At 43.1% G+C, this 20000-nt stretch overlaps 1 protein-coding gene across 1 annotated transcript in view; it reads right to left on the bottom strand.

Moving 5' to 3' along the window:
- LOC136710444 (striated muscle preferentially expressed protein kinase-like) overlaps positions 1 to 20000 on the bottom strand; it is a 102058-nt gene that overhangs the window by 37823 nt on the left and 44235 nt on the right. The window contains exons 6-14 of the mRNA XM_066685942.1: positions 17222 to 17342; positions 11939 to 13542; positions 11295 to 11438; positions 10151 to 10333; positions 4652 to 4833; positions 4144 to 4232; positions 3739 to 3914; positions 397 to 657; positions 1 to 117 (exon numbers count right to left, since the gene is read on the bottom strand). The exon at positions 1 to 117 is cut by the window's left edge and continues 42 nt beyond it. Coding sequence (XP_066542039.1) covers positions 1 to 117; positions 397 to 657; positions 3739 to 3914; positions 4144 to 4232; positions 4652 to 4833; positions 10151 to 10333; positions 11295 to 11438; positions 11939 to 13542; positions 17222 to 17342 — 2877 coding nt within the window. The remainder of the gene's footprint in view (positions 118 to 396; positions 658 to 3738; positions 3915 to 4143; positions 4233 to 4651; positions 4834 to 10150; positions 10334 to 11294; positions 11439 to 11938; positions 13543 to 17221; positions 17343 to 20000) is intronic.

The following is a 20000-nucleotide window of genomic DNA, read 5'->3' as shown; positions in this document are numbered from 1 at the left end:
CCTTGCAGTCAAAGCGAGCATTTCGACCCTCGATCACCTCAAGCATGTCCAGCTTTCGTGTAAAGAGAGGCTCGATGGATGCAGTGACCTTCAGCTTGGCACAGGAGGTCAGCTCCTCTGTAGAAAACAAGCAGCTGTAATCACTGTGGTAATGGCTATAACAAGGCTGTAACAAAGGGCAGGGTCTAAGTACTAATCATATTATAGATCACTTAAAGTCTGGGAAGATTGCAGCACTGCAGACGTTAGCTCTGTGTTATTCTAATCTTGTGCTCTGTAGCAAGGCAAATAAAGAATAGCGTGCTGCTGTTGCGCCTCCAAACAGCAAACAAACCTAGCTTCATACGTTTTTAACTTGTGACAGCAATAATAACAGTTTAGAGAGAAGTCACGAACCTTTGGCTGTGCTTAGTTTGCAGGTGTACGTGCCACTGTCGTCCTCATGAACAGAGTTGAGCAATAATCTGCACCTCTTCCCATCAAAGTGCATCTTACAGTTGAGCAAAGCCGGCTGGATGAGCTTCCCGTCAGAGAGCCAGTCCACGTCCATGTCCTGCGGCCCAATTGCATAACACTCAAACACTGCGGTCTCTCCTGCTCTCACCGTCACATCCCTGACCGGCCGCACAATGGCCAGCCCAAGCTCCACTGGAATATCTGGAGAAGAGGAGAGAAGAGGAGGACAGATCCAGGATGATCACCGTATTGTATAATTAGCATTTTTTACTTAAGTGTGTAATAGCTTTTTAATAAATTAAAAATTTAGATGTTTCCAAGGCCCTAATAAGAAAAGCTGTTATAATAATTCTATCTATCTATCTATCTATCTATCTATCTATCTATCTATCTATCGTTACACTTATATAGCGCCTTTCTACATACCCAAGGACGCTTTAGAATCCACACACTGCTCAGAACGCTCAGAACACTCAATCCACACACTGCTCAGAACATTCAGAACACTCAATCCACACACTGCTCAGAACGTTCAGAACACTCAATCCACACACTGCTCAGAACGCTCAGAACACTCAATCCACACACTGCTCAGAACGCTCAGAACACTCAATCCACACACTGCTCAGAACGCTCAGAACACTCAATCCACACACTGGTGAGAAACGGCAGCCAAACACGCACAGCGTACTCTCGACCTGGAACGACCGTCCACCTGGAGAACTGCATCGGGCACTAGGGTTTCACCCAGGACAGAGTGCCAATCCATATCTCCGCTCACACTCATTCACTCACACACCAGGACAGTTATTACAGAAGCCAATTCACCTACCCTCCATGTTTTTGGACTGTGGGAGGAAACCGGAGCCCCCGGAGGAAACCCACGCAGACACGGGGAGAACACCGTGCCGCCCATTTATTGCCGCTAATTATTTGTTATTGCTATTTTAATTTTTTACAGCCCTCAAAAAATGCAAATTAACAGGGAGTTAAAAAAGCAAAGTAATTTGAATAAAAGCAATCAAATAAACAAACAAAAAAAAACCTAAAATAACACTAGCTTAGTCTTTAAACATAAAAACCATAAACATTTTTGATAAATCGTGATATTGCTGCCAAAAAACTTCAGCCTGAAGGGTCTACAAACTGTAATTAGATACACAAGCCGTGAAATAACAACATCCATGAATAATGTGCCAGTTACTGCACAGACTTGTTTATGTCAAAGCAAACGTGGCTTGGTTGAGAATCTGAAACCCTTCCAGTGTCGTAGTAGACAGGGCAAGTCTGATGTGGTGCATGATGCGCATAGCAATACTTTACCGTAACTGTACTCCATAATCCTGAATGCCAGATGCAAATGGCCCACTGTTACAGACCACTCAAGTCCAAGCACTCAGGCCTTCACCTTGCTTTTATTCTCAGTATCGTACATCAATATACTTCACGTTTATACTTTACCATGGGACAGTCGGCTTTTTTTTGACAGTAGTTTGTTTGTTTGGTTGAGTGAAATGAATAAATATTTCACAAATAAAGATGTAATATATATTGTTGTGTTTGAAGAAAAAATATACTGTGGGGAGAAACCTATACCTGCAGTGGAACCTGTGATTATCATTCTATTCACACAATGCTGAGAGGAAAAATCTCATACGCTGTTCAGAGGCTCTTCAGTGCAGTTCTGATGTGAAGTGTGTGTTGGGGAATGAGAAGAGCCTCTCCACCCCACCGCACTGCAACCCAGAGCAGATCAGACTATAATGAGGGCAGACACTGTGACAAGCGTCTCTCCCACGCGTGTACACACACACACACATACACACACACACACACAGACACTTAATAAGCTATGCTTACACCATTATTCAACACATTGTCACAAATGATTGGGACATGCCTAAATCCATAGCAAGGTGAAATCTTCTGGGACCATATTTGTGACATGAACCTGTGCCTGGGAGGTGAAGAAATACATTGAAAAACAATTTTAAAGAGAAGCTGCTTGTCAGGACTTTGTTGTATAGTTAGCCAGCTTTTAATACCATAATTCTCTCTTTGGGTGGAACAATTTTATCACAAAATTTGGACAAATTCCACTTAAGAGCTGAGGCTCTCAACCCAGTGAGGACAAGTGAAGCCACTGAATTTGAGCTGCAACTAGCACAATGTTATAAAACACACTAGAAAATGGCTAAACCCTTATGCTTATGTATCAGCTAACAGACGCTCATACTGGCTAGCATCGTTCTAAATGATGGGGAAGAGGGTGAATCATCCTACCAACTCAGAGGCAGAAGCCAATTATGGCTTTATTGACTCCTGCTCACGGATAGCTTTGGCCTGTGTTAGAAATAAACTCGTATATACACTGCCACGTTCCTTATATGTCTTAGAATTGATCTCACATCTCATCTTAGCTTAGAATATCACACATTTATGTATAGGCTGTTTCCCGTTTGTGAAACTAATTTGGAACCATTCAGCACGTTTCCAACTACAGGAATGTGTTCACAATAAGAGTTTGTTCTCAGCTGGAACCAAAGAATAGTAGGTAAATTTACACACGTGTATTTTACATGTGATCTAAAGCCTCTGTGAACAGTGGATAAACCATGATTTTGTCTTGATTCTATTTATTTAAGGCTCTGGCGCTGAATTCAGCCACAAAACCCACAACTCTGCATATCCTTGGTTCCCATTTAAACTGGGAATATGGGTCGGTTCGTTGGAGAGCACTAAGGTATCAAGAATCCGGAATGGGGGCGGCACGGTGGCGCAGAAGGTAGTGTCGTAGTCACACAGCTCCAGGGGCCTGGAGGTTGTGGGTTCGATTCCCGCTCCGGGTGACTGTCTGTGAGGAGTGTGGTGTGTTCTCTCTCTGTCTGCGTGGGTTTCCTCCAGGTGACTGTCTGTGAGGAGTGTGGTGTGTTCTCCCCGTATCCACATGGGTTTCCTCCGGGTGCTCCGGTTTCCTCCCACAGTCCAAAAACACACATTGGTAGGTGGATTGGTGACTCAAAAGTGTCCGTATGTGTGAGTGAATGTGTGTGTGTTTGTCTGTGTTGCCCTGTGAAGGACTGGTGCCCCCTCCAGGGTGTATTCCCGCCTTGCACCCAATGTTTCCAGGTAGACTCTGGACCCACCGCGACGGCTTATCCGGATAAGGATAATGAATGAATGAATCCGGAATGGAACCAGTTCAATAACCTTGTTCCCATGGGAACCTCTGATTTATATTGTGTTTAGAGAGGTTTGTCAGTCAGAACAAAATAGACTCACCTTTCACCTCCAGTTTGCCCTCACACTGTTTGGTGCCGTACTCGTTGATGATCTTGCAGGTGTACACACCAGCATCAGACTTCACAGCCGATTTAATGATCATCTCACAGGTGCCGTCTTCTGTCTCACGCACAGTGTGTCGAGGGCCGGTTTTTATGGTCACTCTGTCCCTCAGCCTAGAAACAGAGAGGAGGGAAATGTAACAAGAAGTTATACTTTGTGAAGGACAAATTTCCAAAGCGTAGACATTGAGTTTATGCAGATATACTGTCACATCAGTTGTGTGGATAATTTTTTTTTCAAGATGTGTTATTTAAAGCAGAAATCATTATTTCATCAGTCGTGTTGTTGTACTGAAAGTCTTAATTGAGAGATTAAACTACAATATGACAATAATAATCCTACCAATAGAGCATGGGTTTTGGCTGCCCACTCATTCGGACAGACATGGTCACTTCCTGTCCTTCTACAACTGTCAGATCTCCAAGAGTAGCCTGTACACAAAGCAGATATCAATCATGATCGGACACACTGTGTACATTTTGGGTGTTAATTTTACACTGAGGATGAAACCAGAAAAACCAGGAAAATCCTCCCTCGAGGCTTGAGAAAGAAACATTGGGAGGAACCAAGACTTGCAAAGGGGGTCCATCCTCCTCTGATCTAACTACTGATAGAAATTTAAAGTATCATCAGTTAAGTGTACTTATGCTACAGTGTAATAATAATAATAATAATAAAGTAAATAATCATAAAGTTAAAATTAAACAAATCCTAACACAATTAATTGCTTAAACCCTAAGGGCATGTACGCCCACACTTTATCACTTTCTAAGCTACCAATCAATTTCACAGTGAATCACATATCAGTTACTGAAATGTAAGGCTAAACATTAATAAACATTACAAGCACCTGAAAAACTGGGGGCTCCTTGAATCGAGTGTCTATGATTTTACGGGGTTCAGAGCCACGGTAAGAGGTCCCTCCGAAGTCCATGCTCTCTTCCAGGGGGCTGAGGTATTCCTCATCAGAGGTTATGGGGCTGCTAATATCCATGGGCACACCCAGGTTCCCCCTTGGGTCTTGACTGGGCTCTGAGGGGAACACACCAGTATTAAGACAGGAGATGAGAGCTGAGCTTTCAGCTTTGACACACATACTTAACTCAGATGTAGGAAATAATGAATTTGCAGAACAGATCAGAGGTATCCATTGAGACAGAGGTTTCAAATATACAATATGACCAAAAGTGTAGATGTCTGAAATGAAAGGTAGTAAACTATAGTGAGTTCCGGTACTGAAATTGAGTGATTACTTCTGGCCAACTCATCCAAAAGATGAAGCTCCGACACTCAAGAGAACAGCAATATTGGCAGGCTTTATACCCTCTAGCCCAAGCTTGATATTGAGCAGCTTGACCTTAGGCTCTGTCTCGCTGCTACAGAAAATTGCATTCTATTGACTGTGCCTCTCTCTGGACACGAGTGTCATTAATGACATCACCTTAAGTAAGTTGACTTCACTCATTAAAAAAGGTGTATACAAATGTCTTCATTATAAAAATGATAGAACAGTACTCGAATTCTATTTGGAACGTCTGTAGACGCGAAGTGCGTCATGGATCTCAAATATCAAGACACAGCTATTGATATTCAAGTAGCGTTTGTGAGCATGAACACATACTAGCAGCATCTGCTTTAAACTCAGTGGCCCTCTTCTTCTAATCACACTGGTAATTCTCAACCACCGATAACATACAATAAAACTCATTCCGGCCAGACGGGTTCACTGAAGTGTGAAATTCCCAGAGCCTGTCGAGAGTTGTGCTGGGTGCTGTCCTGACGCTATAAGATAGGCTTTCGAGTCTGAATGCAGGGAAAAGCGAGGGTCGGATTAGAAGAAAATTAAAGGTGAACAGCAGAGGTTCAATAAAGAAGGTCCATTCTAGACCACAACTGGATATGGACTGACGAATTCTGCAATGTCAAACCCAATCCCCCACTGCTCCAACATGACAATGATGTGATTCAGCTCTTTTGACGATGTACATTTTAAGAAGTGTCCTACTTGTGGACAGAGAGGATTAACTTCAGGGATGTGAAAACTACCTGCTCCACTCTCACACTGCTGTATTCAGAAAGAAATAAGCAAAACACATCTGTGCACAACATTCAGTATGTTTGAAAGTGGGTTTTCAATTTTTATTTGTGAATACTCAAATTAATCCTGCAGTGGGAATGATGATTTGTACAACATCCGGCAGCTCCGTCCCTTTCTTTCTCAGGAGGCTGCCCAAGTGCTTGTCCAATCTCTAGTCGTTTCTAGGCTTGACTACTGCAACTCACTCCTTGTTGGTCGTCCTCTGTGGGCATCTAGCCCCTTCATCTGATCCACAATGCAGCTGCACGGCTTGTATTCAATCTTCCAAAGTTCATCCACTGCTGCGTTCTCTTCACTGGCTTTCTGTAGCTGCCCACATCAGGGTTAAATCTCTAATGCTGCCTACAAAGCCAAGAACGGGCCAGCTCCTCCCCGCCTTATGGCAATGGTCAAGAGTCGGACTGCACCTCGAGCCCTTCCAGCTTCAAGTACAGCTCAATTTGACCTGCCATCCCTAAAGGCACCTGGAGGACTAGCGTCAAGATGCTTCTCAGTCCTGGCGCCCAGACGGTGGAACAAACTTCCACTGACTTCCAACAGCAGACTCCCTTGCAGTCTTCAAACGCAGACTGAAGACCCATCTCTATCTCACCCACTTAACCGTAACTTTCTAGGTACGAGCACTGACAAGTTTTTCCTTCTAGGTTTGAGCACTGACGAGATTATACTGTGTATTGCACTTACTATGTTTTGTTCTTTCTAGGTACCAGCACTGGTTTGTTCTGACAAGCGTCTGAGCTCAGAGGGAGTTTGGACCCTAACCCATCTGCTTGAGCACTTTTGTGAGTCGCTCTGGATAAGAGCCTCTGCTAAATGCTTTAAATGTAAAACATACATTTGTGATAGACTTACACAAGTAAATGTAAAGCGTAAGCATTCCTATGGAGTGGTTTAGTTCTCAGCGGCCATGTCCTGGCCGGCTGACAGTATGCATACACTGAGGGAATAAATAGACGCTGTGTTCTGGGTTCCACTTACCACATCATGCACAGTGTGTATTACAGTAAGTCACACATTCTCCCTACAAAGCAGTGGCATTTAAAAAACCCACCAACCGCCTACTAAGACATCCATAGCTGAAAATATATAAAAACAACAAGCATACATATCAAAAAAGAGAGCTGAAAAAAGCAAATCTGATCAGGATGAGAAGATCAATACTCTACCAAAGTGGAGTAGCAGCTTTCTCTATCACAGATGCTCCACTATAAAGTTTTCCTTGACTTACCCGTCCTGGCACCAGCAGGTTTACGCAGTTGAATGTTGTTCTGCTGTTGGTTAAGTGCTGACCGTGTTTATGATAAACTGTCAGCACCTCTCTGACCGTCTCTAGGGATCTGACCGCTAACCTTAAGTGGAAAACCTGTCTAACAACCCCCTCCCTCTTTCACCCCTTTTTCCCGCTTTCTCCTTCAGTGTCAGAGACACTTGCAGGCATGCCGTAAACGTGTGCTGACACACACTGTATGTACAGGAGCTTCTCTTAGTCCCTTTTAAGAACTATTTAAGTAGAGAAGGCAGCCATCCCTTGTCTCTCATAGCAACCATCCTATTTATACATTACAGCATGTCATTCCGCCTTGCAGAGGTAAACCAGTGTAATTTCAGGAGCTGCACAGCAACGTTTCAAACACTGCATTGTTGAAAAACATCTGTCTGTATACTGTTTGCGTGCATCCTGATAAGACTTAAAGAAGACATGTCAGAAAGTGAACTACGCTGTAGATTAAATGACATGGTGATATTTAGGTTAAGTGAAAATATAAGTGAAAAAGCTCTTTTATTTTTTAAGCCAAATAGTTTACACTGTGTGGGTTCAGTACACTGATAAATCTCATTACTTTCTATTACCCAAAGCCAGCTCATAAACACAATTATTTACTCTTTAAACAGCCAAACGTAGCACTTAGGAAAGCTAAAGTCCATTTAGAGTCATGAGTCATGCACTGTATAGTGACACTACAACATTTTGATATAAATGTAACTGCAGCATTCAAATACAGCAGGAGTGCACTTACTTTTATGTAATATACTTTGTAAAAGTGTACAATATCAGTCCAACTCGCCTATAAGGTTTGGCCAAAAAAATAAAAGTCCTTGCACCTCTAAAGTTAACTAAAAATGTGAATAACTGCTCAATGTATTATCATTATCATTCATTATCTGTAACCCTTATCCAATTCAGGGTCGCAGTGGGTCCAGAGTCTACCTGGAATCATTGGGCGCAAGGCAGGAATACACCCTGGAGGGGGCGCCAGTTCTTCACAGGGCAACACACACACATTCACTCACACACTCACACCTACGGACACTTTTGAGTTGCCAATCCACCTACCAACATGTGTGGGTTTTTTTTGGACTGTGGGAGGAAACTGGAGCACCCGGAGGAAACCCACACAGACACAGGGAGAACACTCCACACTCCTCACAGACAGTCACCCGGAGGAAACCCATGCGGACACAGGGAGAACACACCACACTCCTAACAGACAGTCACCCGGAGGAAACCCACGCAGACACAGGGAGAACACACCACACTCCTCACAGACAGTCACCCGGAGCGGGAATCGAACCCACAACCTCCAGGCCCCTGGAGCTGTGTCACTGCGACACTAACCTGCTGTATGTATGTAAATAATCTTAAAAGATTACAGGATTCATATCTACTGATTCCCTAATCATCAGATTAAATCATAATGAAGGACATTTGCTGAAACAATGTGACTGCAGAAATCTGACAGCGACACATCCCACATCTAGTGTGATTTTATGGGAAAATTCCAGTAAGTTGTTGTCCATAATGAGTTGGATGTACAAATGACCATCACAAAGGATGAGATCTGAATTTTAATGGGCAGATGGTCATGCAGATGGCCAAATTGCATTTACACTCTGGTCAAGCAGAAATGCATGAGATAGATGCACTGTGCAATCTGAACGAGCTATTTGCTATTGTACTACACTCTACATGTTTATTATTCATATTACTGGCAACTACGAAAGAAGACTTGAGGTACATTTAAGTGCCTCCTTTTATCATTAAATGAAAAAAATATAGCGACATGTATTTTGTCTGTGAATGGTATTAAATATTTAATTCAGCTGAGACATCCCTGCTGCAATGAACCAATGAGGACTGGGTCTAGGTCTTGTTGAAATTATGCCTTCACTGAAATGATAGCTACTGAAAAGTGCAGTGGCTGCGTATTGGTATCAGACGAAGCCTCGGAGCAACTGGCTAAATGTGATTAGAGGCCCAAGTTTGCATCCAATTCATTAATCTCCTTGTTTACTCATCTCTCTAAAAGCAACAACAGAACAGCAAACGAAAGGGCAAGTACACAATGAAAAAGAAGGACATGAAAGCTCAATATCCGCCAGGTGTGGCTGTGTGATCCCTAAAGTGGCGGCGATGAATTTGTTTTGAATTTCATCGGGAGGCCAACATGCCGTTAACAATTCATAAGTTCAGTTTAGTCTTGGGGTTGCTATGGTAACTATCTCTACGGCGCCATGGCTGGAGAACGAGGGGAAAGAAGGAGGGAGAAGCAAGGGAAAGACATGGAGAGAAAGCAGACGGTGGCATAAGCCTAAGAAACTCAAAGCTAATGGAGGGTTTGCATGGAAAGGATGTAGGAAGGTAAACTGGAAAGCATTCAATTCACATTAATGACTAACTCACTCCAGGGGTGAGTTTATCAGCAGCACAGAGCAGCTCACTCAGACCCTGCAGTAACGTAGGTTGATGAAATGACTCATGGCTTCATCCTTTGATCCCACTGAAATAACCAGAGGTGCTAAAATTCCCCACTCACAAAAAAATCACACATCACCCTCCAAAAAACCTCCCCCTCAGCTGAGAAGGCAGAAAGCACTCAGCTCAAAGATGCGATGCTCCTTCCAAGTATACTTTGCGTAATTCCACAAACCAGAAGAAGAAGATTTTAAAAATAATTTATTTGTATGATTCTATGGACACAAAGGCATCCTTCCAAAATATTTCTGCAGCAGGACAGAGGATGATATCCCCGTTCTGTGGGCTACTTTCCAGCCTGATAGCCATCATTGTCAGAGTTTTAAAATATTTATAGGTATGAAATTTCAGACTCCAGGCTAGTGTCAGAAGAGGGCTTGAAATGGAAGGCTATTTCACACTCTAGTCTCCCTTTTGGAGTGTGAATAGATTTTGCTCCAGCGAGTGAAACATTCATTTTGATAGGCCTGGTTGACCACTCTAGGGGAAGCACTCACCTGACTTGATGAACAGGGTGGCGCTGCAGAAGGCCTTGCCCACCTCATTGGTGGCGGTCACTGTGTACGTCCCGGCGTCGCTTGGTTTCGTCCATTTAATGAGAAGAGAATGCCTCTCACCCTCCACTTTAACCACATGGGTGGGACTGTTCTTTATTTCCACACTGTCCCTCATCCATGCCACTAGACATTTGGAAATCATACAAGTGAGTTAGTACGGACCTGTGCCTTTAGCAGTTAAAAAAGAGACATTCTGAACTGAGAAGAGATGTTAAACTGGAGAAACAGAAATTTTATAAATTCTGAATATATAAAATCTGGCAAATTTTTCATCGGCGCAACCCACATACTGAGCTCTACTGCTCCTTCCACAAATGCACGTTCTTTACAAATGTGGCACCATTTAAAAGGGAAATTAGGTATAAGATTTATCGCCAAGAATCATTGTTATCACAAAGAAATAGTATAATTTACCAAACACATATTTCCTTATTTTTTGTGCTATGTTTTTAGTAATTTTTGGGATTGAGGGTAGAAACCAAAACACCTGGAGGCAACCCACACAGACATGAAGAGAACACACTGAACTGCTCACAGTCACTTCAAGAAAGGACTGAACCCAGGACTGCCACTACATATAGCCCCACTGTGCTAGGAATATTGCTTAAAAAAGCAAAATAAAAAGCAAAATCTAATGAGAGTAGAAGTTATTGAGCTTGAGCAAGAGTTTGTCTTCCCCCTCTGTGACTGGTCCTTTCTTCATTCTTATATGAATCCCACTGGAAATGCCAGCATTCCTTGGATTCACGTCCAACAGTATAATCGAATAAACACCTTACCTTCATTAAATCACTACATAAAAGATGTATAATGATATTAGTGAGTCATGGACGCAGCAGGATATTCCACAGCACTGTTGGAACATGTAGCAATCATTTCTGCCCTTGTTTAGTTCTTCTTAAGGGGCATAGCAGGCTTAGGGTTTTGGAGCGAGGGATGTCGATCAAGGAAGCTCTTTATAGCATTATGTTAAATGCCATTTTCTTTGCTTTACATTAATACGAAATTCCAGTATCACAAAATCTTTTTAAATATTTTACACTTTGTTCTTTAAGGTAAAAGTCTGTCAGCAGGAAAGACCTACCTTCAGGGAGAGGGTTGCCAGCAATGATGCACTTCAACAGCACTTCAGCCCCAGAAGATGCCACCATATCCTGAAGAGGAAATTCAAACACTGGGGCCTCGAGTGGATCCTCTCCTGCAGACACGTAGGAGTCATCTGAAGATTCTGCAATAATGTAAGAGTAGGTTATGAACCTATCTATTATGAGACCTATTACATAATTATTGTAAATTATTAAAGACGTAAAGAACAAACCTGCTAAAGACAAGAACTCTGACACTACATTGACCTGTGTACTTCTTGTAGTAAAGCATGTAGTGCACAGATTTGTGGGATTTCTCTTTTGGGGTCTAGCATACTATAAAGAAATATATTGGCTAGTGGACAATTACTAAGAATTCCTATTCTTTCAAGTATTGTAAGAAAGAGAGACCCAGAAAATCTAAAGAAACATGAAAACAGGGTAAGATTCTTTCAACAGTCTTGGTCAATGCCTTTTGAATAAAAGGGATTTGTGTTTTCATTAATGCGATGATTTCTATGGCCAAAGTCATCATGAAAATTCAAAAATAAGTTTGATGCAGTGCCAATCAGAATTTCAGTGCAGTATTCCAATCTTAAACATCCTCAGAATTTAATTTATTATTTAGAAGTTATAAATATACCTAATTCTGGAGACATGGGTCTTTGTCTGCGAACCCTCCCCTTCGTTCTTTGCGTTTTTTCCTCTTTGGTGCCGGAGCTTTTACTTGTTTTTTCAACCTGCAGAGTTGTGGAGGCTTCTGTCTCCATAGGCTCTTCTTCAACGATGATCTGAGGGATGGTGAGCTTCAAGGCTGGAGCTGGAGGAGTTACATCCACCTCCATCTTCTCTTCTTCATAGGAGGATGAAGTAAGCCTCAGAGGTTTGGGAGGGGCCTGGATGGGATGCTCTTGTATCGCGACTGTCTCACCTTGGACCAGAGGACTTTCGGGTCTTCTCTCGAGCTTTCGAAGTGAGATCTCTAAGGGTGGTTTTCTCTGCACGGTCTCATCCTCTGTATGGACTGGCATGACCTCATGAACCTGGACTACCCTTTTTACCAGAGGGCTAGCAGGCCTTGGCTCTACTTTGCGTAATGTCAGCTCGAGGGCATTTCTGGAAGGTGACTCAGCTCTTGTCCTACGAGGGGACCGTGGCCGCTCCTCAGCTATGGAAGGGACTTCCCTGGTTGGAGATATTCGAGGGCTTTCTCTAAGCTGATTAAGTTCATGCAGTAGTCTTGGAGACCGTTGTCCGGGTAATTCAGATGGTGAAATAGCCTCTGGAGGGCATGGCTCCTGTCTCACTTTGCTTGTTTTAGTTCTCACCGGTGAGCGCTCTCTCACTACCTGTTCCTGTAACCCAGGCTCCTGTTGCTGAGGCTGTCGTGTTGTTTGCACCTTGGGTGATTTTGGCGGGGAAGACTCTTTGGCTGGCTCGCTCTCTCTCCTCTCTTGCTCTTGCTGAGCACGCTCCCGATCCTGCAGCTTCTGAAGAACCTGAGGTGGAATTGGCTCCAGTTTTCTCATAGGCTGCCTACTCCGGTGAAATGTGGAGAGTTGCTCAGTGGAGAAGGATTTTTTCATGTGGGGCTTCCCCACAAGTTTCTTAATGCGCTGGAGCTCCTCTGTGAACTTGTTCTCAATGTCTTGAACTTTTTGGGAGTAGCGAGGCTTGTCCTCCAGTGAGGCAGCCCTTTGCCTGAACATAGACCTTCTCTGGGCTGCGTCTGCCTTCAAAGCTTCATGGAGATCTTCTCTGGAGCTCTCTCTTGAGATGCCCAGCCGGCTTCCTCCCTCATCAGAGTCTACGGAAGGGGCTCTATTGAATCCAGCCCAGGAGCGTCCAGAGATAGATCCCTCAGGGTTGTCAATGCTCCTTCTCCGTTCTTCAAAAATTCGTACCTTTTCAAAGATCTTGGAGCTGGCACGTGTTAGTTTAGGCGAGGGACGTAGGGTCAAGTCCTTCCGTGAATACTCGCTGACTGGAGTCTGAGGTCGAGAGTCCTGCGCACTGCTCTGGGACATGCCTGAGGATTTGGGTTGTTTAATCTTCTCCTCAAACTCTCCAGGAACCGTGTCTTGATAGTCAGTTGGCACAACGGCTTTCTTGCGTGGGGAGAGGGGTGTGGGGGGACCTGAGCCAGAACGGCCAAGCATGGGAGAGGTGGACGAACGGACAATTTTGGGGGAGGGAGGAGGGAGGACATGTGGGGGAGATTCTCTCAAAACCTCTTCAGATTGGCTCCTGAAAGAAGGCGATTAAGGGAAATGCTCTGTTAGAGTACGGGGTTAATAAGGGGGAGGAGCCCAGCTGTTTGGAAGAGGACAGGGGGCCAGAGAGCCATTTTGTTTTGCTAGGCATTGAATGTAAGTGAACAGGAATTTGCAGATGCTTGTGCAAAGTCATTTCTGTTAGCTATTTTTGTTTTATTTTTTATTTTTTTTGCTTGAAACAAACATTTTAAATTACATCTATGATGTGAAGGCAGAAAATATATGAAATAGGACACTTTTCAATTTCTCAATTTTCTAAAAGAAGCAAACAACATCAAATAAAAGATGACAGATATCTACTAATTAGACCTACGAATATATTTCTTGTTGTAAAAACTAGGTAAAAATTGAGGGGATGTTCAAAAAATGAAATAATGTACTTCAAGCAGGTCTTGGGATGACAGTCAAGACCAAGCTTCAGCGTGTCACTAAAAATGAATGCTCTATCATCACAGTAGAACCAAATTTTGCATCAGGGCGGATTAATCTGTGAAGCCAGATTCAACAGTGCCTACTAGCCTATTCCTTCCAAAATCACTGGACTAGACCACCATGTATCACTGGATTTCCACACACTTAAGTCTTGTGTCACCTGCCATCGCTGGGAAGGTTACAATTTCTGATTTAGAACAAGCACATGAGCATTAACGTTGAGTCATCAAGAAGGCTGCAGCGAGGGGACTATCTGAAATTGGCTGTGCGCTGGAAATCTTCCAAAGCGATAAAACATAAACATTGCTCTTGTTTACACAGCACAAACCAAACTGCAGTCACTTGACTGTGCTGAAACAGCTTTAGGTGCTCGTCTTACTGCATGGAATTTCTTTCCCAGCCTGCAGATGGTTAGACTTAATTTTGTATAAGACATCCAGTGTAAAGAGTGCATGGACATAACCCAAGCAAGTGCCAGAATCATGCAAAAGAACATGGCCATGCTCAGGTTTGGAAATAAATCAAAACAAACAAATAAAACAACTGGGATGCTATTTAGTAGTGGGTGGTGTTAGTATGCCATGAACAAAAAAAAGGATTTCGTTATGGCAGCTTACGCCCTGGAGCTGTCTATGGAAAATGATACATAAATCAAATAAATGTCAATTTGAATGTTCATAATAATGTCATTATTTAAGGCAATGGAAAAGGAAATACATTAACATGTTTTTTTTCTACATTCAAAACTTTATTCACATTTTTACGGCATATGAATACACAGCTGCAGACACAGATTTTGCCGATCGTAAGTTGTTATCGTAATGTGCTCGGCAGATTTAGATCAAACGTCAAATTGTTACAGAAAACCCAGGGACAGAATCTAAGTCACATGTTCGGAATCTTATATTCATCTGGAACAGCTTAAATGCAAATACAGCACATCATTATGTGCTTAAATTTCTATGCATTCGGCTTTGGAAAAACGTGCATGCAAGGACTCAGGCTGAAACAGCATGCAGAGAAACTAGGGAGAACCCAAAGGGGCCAATGGCACCTCACACAGACAATGTGATGCAAAAAACAGCAACAACAACAACAACAAATTCATCTCATTTTGCATCCATTGTTGTGTGGGTTAAAAAAACTAGAAAACTCAAAAGAATTTGCATATGGACAATGGGGGTCAAAGGAAAGTATGAACTAAAGGAAAATAAATCTAGATGAGGCACAAAGAAGGCAGTAATCGTGGGCTAGGGAGGTGGTGTATTCAACTATTCTTAATATGTCATTTCCCCTGCCTTTTCATTCTGAGAATGCAGCAGGATTTTCCTGTGTTCTGACTGATTCACAGTAGAATGCGATGGAAATGGAAATGTTCCTAAGCAGATATTTACATCAAACGCTGCTATTTCTCCAATTTGAATTGCCATTAAAACAGACAACTCACCTATACCTTTCATTCTGAATGTTTCATTGGGGAATACTAATCCCCAGCCATGCACAGGTGTGATGAAACGATCAGGACGTACACGAACAATGCAAGAATTTCCAATTTTTCACAGTTTACTTTACACATCTGGCTGTGGGGTTGAACACTGAGCATAGTTTGCATTTAAAAACATGTCCACACTACAGCACTCAGCTGCAGCACAGTGAGATAAGCTCTGCCCAGCAAGAAAGGGCATTGTTCACACAGAACATCAGCCAGCACGTTATGTAACACTGATCTGACACAAGATTATTGGCTGGTAGCTTTAAAGGCCAGGCCAGTACCTGAATGATGACAGTGCCCTGTGCCTTCCATCTTACTGACCGAGCCATTAAGGTTACCTAAGCTTCAGACAGGAAAAGGTCCAGCCTGCAATCATCCGTTTATTTCCTTGCACAGCCCATGTGTTCTATTGACAGCACATCAAATAACAAACAGATGAAAAGTGTGACCACAAACACGAGGATGGAGAACAGAAAGCGGTGGATGGATGAGAGTGAGGCTGAAGCTAAAGGGTTCAGATCTAAGTGCCGGAGAGTACTGGTGAAGCACTGAATGTGAGAAATGTTGGATGAGTTATTACTGTGAGCGCTTGACTGATGAGTAACTTTTACGTTTAAATGAGTAGAGCACTGGAGTTAGGGGGCAGTATTTGGAGTCTCAGACCCTGGGTGCTGTAGGGTGTACAGATGACCCTGGCTCCAACACGGCGAGAATGTGCTGAGGTAGATCGACTGAGCTGGAAGGTTGAGCCAAAGCCCCTCTTGCTAGATTTTTAGTTGTATACCAGTGAACAGATCGAGTGAACACCATGGGGAAGCAGCAAAAAAAAAAAGACCTGCTACTGTTTTTACTTTCTTAGCCATACTTTGTAAATTATGTAACGGTGATATTTGTAGCAAAATAAGAAGCACACTCTCTTTCTCACACACACACACACACACACACATAAAAAAAAAACATTTGGGGAAACAAAACAGGCTTTGTTGTGTTCCTGAGCACTGACGGCTAGCTTCGCTCCAATATCTGCTCATTCCTGCGTGTTATTGTTTCAGTTTACTGAACTTCCACCTGCGAGTGAGTCACGTCTAATTGTAATGGCTTTGGCAGCTCATGCTGCTCTCTCGCCGTGGGCTGAACTGAATGCTGTCCAAATGCAGAGAACCCACTCACAGTGTCTTCTGTCAGTCCTGCGGTGATGTAAGCTGCCTCCGAGGGGCACTGCTCACTGCTCTGATACGGAGAGTGAGAGAGCAAGACAGATCCAGAGAGAGCAAGCAAAAAACAGTGAGGGGTTATACCCTGTCTTCTTCTCTCAGTCACTTCTCATCCTCAGCACACTCTCAAACCCACTGTTAGAGTGAGGGTCTCCTTTGGGCACCGGGACTAGGACGAAGAGCGGTTCCTGTATTTTATGGCAGTGAATTTTATTTAGTGGGCATTTGATCTGTTTATACTGTTGGCTGTGGCTTCTTGGGTTATGTATTTTTATTATTATAATTCTTACTATTATGTTTTTGAGCTTGGGAACAATGTTATTTACAGAGGAATAGAAAAAGTCCTTCCTCTATATAGACTGAATGTGCTACCATAATAATCACTAGCTAAAGACACACTTTCCTCTGACCCCCACACTGGCCGGGACAGATTGGCGCGGGACGCCCGAATCAGTGGCTCGACCCCTAGGTGCCTGATCTGGGTTCCCGTTGGCTCCCTGCCGATGGCTTGCCTGGCGGGTTGCGGCCCCGGTGCTCGCGATCCCAGAGACAGAGCCTCTTTTTCCACCACAGTGTTCTCGCTGGACGCCCAGTGACCGCTTGCGTCTGCCGCTATGTCCATCATCCGCTCACCTGTAGAACAGTAAAATGGGAATAAGATACAAGATGCAGTTAGCTTAGAATCCTGAAGCCACTGTGTTAAGTGAAACGTGAAGAAAGGTCATCACACCAATGCTGTTACCATTCCACGGCCTTCCTTTGCTTTAAAAAGGAAAGAAGAGACATATTCCACAAGTGAACACTGTTCCTTGGGGTGTAAATGAAATCTCTGTAACATGCAATGGTCAGGACCAAGGACTAAACATAACAGCACCTTTCTCCCCTGTCTAAACAGCACTGTTCTCAGTTTTCAGCACCTGTTCCTTTAAATAACTTTGAGCCACAATGAAAAGTGAGGAGAAGATGCACTAGAATTTAGTTTTTTTCATTCAGTTTAATTTTTCTAAACCGCTGACGCTGTGATTGGAGAGACGCAGAACAAGGGGGTGGGACACATCTACCATGTTTACACTTTATGTAGGATGCAGAACAACATCGGAATGACCTGTTTATTGCATGTTTTCTCACTTGGGCAAACCACAAGAATGAGAATGTTTTATATCAGTTTGTGGGTGGGTAGGAGCTCTAGATCCCCAAATTAATGTGCTAATGCACACAAAAAGAGAATTTCCTTTTAATATAAGGCCCCATTTAAAGCAGTAAATAGATTAATACATGTTTACTAATATGGTCTGCCTCAGAATGGAGTCCGGTCTCTGGTTCTTTAGGATCTTGGGAACTATGACAGGGAACAACAATTGAATAATTTAGGAAGCAACCACAGATACTTCCATGGATTTATAATATATATATATTAATATTATTATAGTTATTTAGTTATTTAGTGTATTTTTATTATATTTGTTACCTGAAATTAGTATTGACTTTAATTTGAAAATCCCCTGTTTGCATTTACATCAAATATTTAACTTGTTCATTATTCCCGTTTTCTGTAAATTCCCTGACAACTCTATAAATCTATGTATCGATCTAAAGACAGAAAGATAGAGTCTACTCTCTTAGCATTAATGTCCAACATTCGTTCATTCATTGTCTGTAACCCTTATCCAGTTCAGGGCGGTGGTGGGTCCAGAGCCTACTCGGAATCACTGGGCGCAAGGCGGGAACACACCTGGAGGAAACCCATGCAGACACAGGGAAAACACACCACACTCCTCACAGACAGTCACCCGGAGGAAACCCACACAGACACAGAGAGAACACACCACACTCCTCACAAAGAGTCACCCGGAGGAAACCCACGCAGACACAGGGAGAACACACCACACTCCTCACAGACAGTCACCCGGAGGAAACCCACGCAGACACAGGGAGAACACACCACACTCCTCACAGACAGTCACCCGGAGGAAACCCACGCAGACACAGGGAGAACATACCACACTCCTCACAGACAGTCACCCGGAGGAAACCCACGCAGACACAGGGAGAACACACCACACTCCTCACAGACAGTCACCCGGAGCAGGACTCGAACCCACAACCTCTAGGACCCGGCAGCTGTGACAGAGCTGCACCGCCAAATGTCAATCATGTACAAAGGAATCTAAAGTATTCAGTCATATTTATATAAATATAAAATACTCAGCTCAAGATGTATTTCAATCATTCTAATTCACTATTACAACTGTCCTTCAAAGACGTGCCCTGTCATGAAAGAAACCAAAAACGAGGCACAGGAGTAAGCGTGGAGACATGGGATTTATTTAAATAAAAGGAACCACAGACAGGAACAAAGAACCATGAGAAATTACCGACAAACACTCGGACAATAAACCTAAAATATAAAGCACGATGGAACACACCTGTGAGCACTGACGAAGACGGGGACGTGGGATAAAAGGCTACACTGACGAAAAGAGCATGTGGAACAGTAAACAAAAACAAAGAGGCACATGGAGACAGAAACCAAAGGAACACAAATACATGAGAAAGACAGAAGACTAAGGCGAGACGAGGGTGCATAGTTGTTAAAGCATAAAATCGAAACTGCAGGGTGTAATATACAGCAATAAAAGTGCTAACACCGTCCTCTTTATAAAGCTTACGTTGGCATAATCAAAGCTCTTGGCCTTTATGACTTTCACCTAGCGAAATAAAACCTACATTTTCCTCTCTAAAGAATGTGAAACCCCTTGAAAGTGGATAGCATCCTGGAGGAATTTGCCTGCTCTGAGTGCTCTGTCCTTTTATGGAATCTACAGTAAGTGGATGACGTGGAGAGAAATAAAAAAAAAACAACCCAGAACACCAGGTGCATGACATTTTCAGCAGGCAGAAAAGATGACAGCATGCCCTCAGCAGGAGCCAATGTCTCTTAGAGAACCTTCCATGCCGGTGGGCAGACGCAGCTTGATGCTGGTAGAATAGGAAGCAATATAAATAAGAAGCCGCCATCAGCTTTCACTGACAACAAGCCTTTCGCCCCTCCAGCCGCTATAAGGGCTTCTTAACACATCAGCTCAATCTGATACGCACCTCGCTCTGCAGGAACTCCAACTGCTCCTCCACACACTGACACATTTATTCCTGCAATTTTTATTTTGTTTGTGGATCGTTTGTGAATGTTTTCAAAGCAGTGGGTGTTGGATTAACAAACAAACAAACAAACAAACAACCTTTTTATGTTCCTTTTATAACTCAGTGTTACACTGAGTTACACAATGTACA

The sequence above is a fragment of the Hoplias malabaricus genome, chromosome 12 (assembly GCF_029633855.1).
Source record: "Hoplias malabaricus isolate fHopMal1 chromosome 12, fHopMal1.hap1, whole genome shotgun sequence".
Classification (NCBI taxonomy): Eukaryota; Metazoa; Chordata; class Actinopteri; order Characiformes; family Erythrinidae; genus Hoplias; species Hoplias malabaricus.
The sequence above is the reverse complement of the archived record's forward strand: the minus strand, read 5'-3'. Positions and strand labels throughout refer to the sequence as shown.